This window comes from Chiloscyllium plagiosum, unplaced genomic scaffold (assembly GCF_004010195.1).
Source record: "Chiloscyllium plagiosum isolate BGI_BamShark_2017 unplaced genomic scaffold, ASM401019v2 scaf_13207, whole genome shotgun sequence".
In the NCBI taxonomy this organism is placed as follows: domain Eukaryota; kingdom Metazoa; phylum Chordata; class Chondrichthyes; order Orectolobiformes; family Hemiscylliidae; genus Chiloscyllium; species Chiloscyllium plagiosum.
The window spans coordinates 21,317-22,894 of NW_025212655.1; the positions used below are offsets into that span (position 1 = coordinate 21,317).

Genomic DNA, 1,578 nt, shown 5'->3' on the forward strand with positions numbered 1-1,578 from the left:
GGTAATCAAAAGAAAAAGGGGAAATTGTGGGATATAGGTGAATTAATGTTATTTCTGCAATTATAAGTTCTGATACAGAGTAAATGAATTCACATTAGTTTGGGATTGTTTCGGCCGAGAGCTGAATTAGCAAGAATGAGGAAGTATATAATCCGTTCAAAAAAAGGTATGTTAGCATGTGAGATGTGATTACAAAACAATGGTAGAAATACAGGCACTAGATAAAATGCTGTGAAAAGAGGCCTTTATAAACAGTAGGTTTCCCACTTGTACAGAGACACAGGAACAAACCCCAATTAAAAGGGCTTAGTGATAAGATGCTGTGAGGGGCAGCGCAGGTGGAGGGAGTAGATAATGGTAAGCAAGGATGGGATGACGTCAAACAACCTTATGAGGGGCCAGAGATAGGCATTTGTCACGGACAAGGCCGGATAAACAGAAGTTGTGGGATCAGTCTTAAGGAAATGAGTGACGTAAGTGGAGGATGGGGGCAAACAATGAAATAAGAAAAAATATGGGGATTCAAACTGTATAAATTTCGAGAGTTTGTTGGATTTGATGTGCATTTGTCATTGCCTTACCTGGCATTAGACATTGCGCCCACTTGCAAGTATACAAATAAACGACACTGTTTCAGATTTTTGGTCTCGGACTGAAATTATTGAAGTGAGTGAGCTTTTGTTTCTCACACCCCTCTATCTAAATCAGGGCCTGATCACCCCCCTACCTAAACCAGGGCCTGATCACACCCCTACCTAAACCAGGGTCTGATCACACCCCTACCTAAACCAGGGCCTGATCACACCCCTACCTAAATCAGGGCCTGATCACACCCTTACCTAAACCAGGGCCTGATCCCACCCCTACCTAAACCAGGGACTGATCCCACCCTTACCAAAACCAGGGCCTGATCCCACCCCTACCTAAACCAGGGCCTGATCACACCCTTACCTAAACCAGGGCCTGATCCCACCCCTACCTAAACCAGTGCCTGATCCCACCCTTACCTAAACCAGGGCCTGATCCCACCCTTACCTAAACCAGGGCCTGATCCCACCCCTACCTAAACCAGGGCCTGATCCCACCCCTACCTAAAGCAGGGCCTGATCCCACCCCTACCTAAACCAGGGCCTGATCCCACCCTTACCTAAAGCAGGGCCTGATCCCACCCCTACCTAAACCAGGGCCTGATCCCACCCCTACCTAAAGCAGGGCCTGATCCCACCCTACCTAAACCAGGGCCTGACAGCGTATCATCCGCCATCATTTCCGCCACCTCCAAACGGACCCCACCATCAAGTATATATTTCCCTCCCCTCCCCTATCAGCATTCCGTAAAGACCACTCCCTCCGTGACTCCCTCGTCAGATCCACACCCCCCACCAACCCAACTCCACTCCCGGCACCTTCCCCTGCAACCGCAGGAGGTGCAAGACTTGCGCCCACACCTCCCCCCTCACCTCCCTCCAAGGCCCCAAAGGAAACTTCCATACCCGCCACAGATTCACCTGCACCTCCACACACATCATCTATTGCATACTCTGCACCCGATGTGGCCTCCTCTATATTGCGGAGACA

The 1,578-nt window shown here is 49.6% G+C and overlaps 1 protein-coding gene across 1 annotated transcript in view; it reads left to right on the top strand.

The window, feature by feature from the left end:
- The first annotated feature begins 135 nt into the window (after positions 1 to 135).
- Positions 136 to 1,578, top strand: part of LOC122547432 — a 6,346-nt gene continuing 4,903 nt past the window's right edge. Inside the window, exon 1 of the mRNA XM_043686054.1 lies at positions 136 to 166. Coding sequence (XP_043541989.1) covers positions 136 to 166 — 31 coding nt within the window. The remainder of the gene's footprint in view (positions 167 to 1,578) is intronic.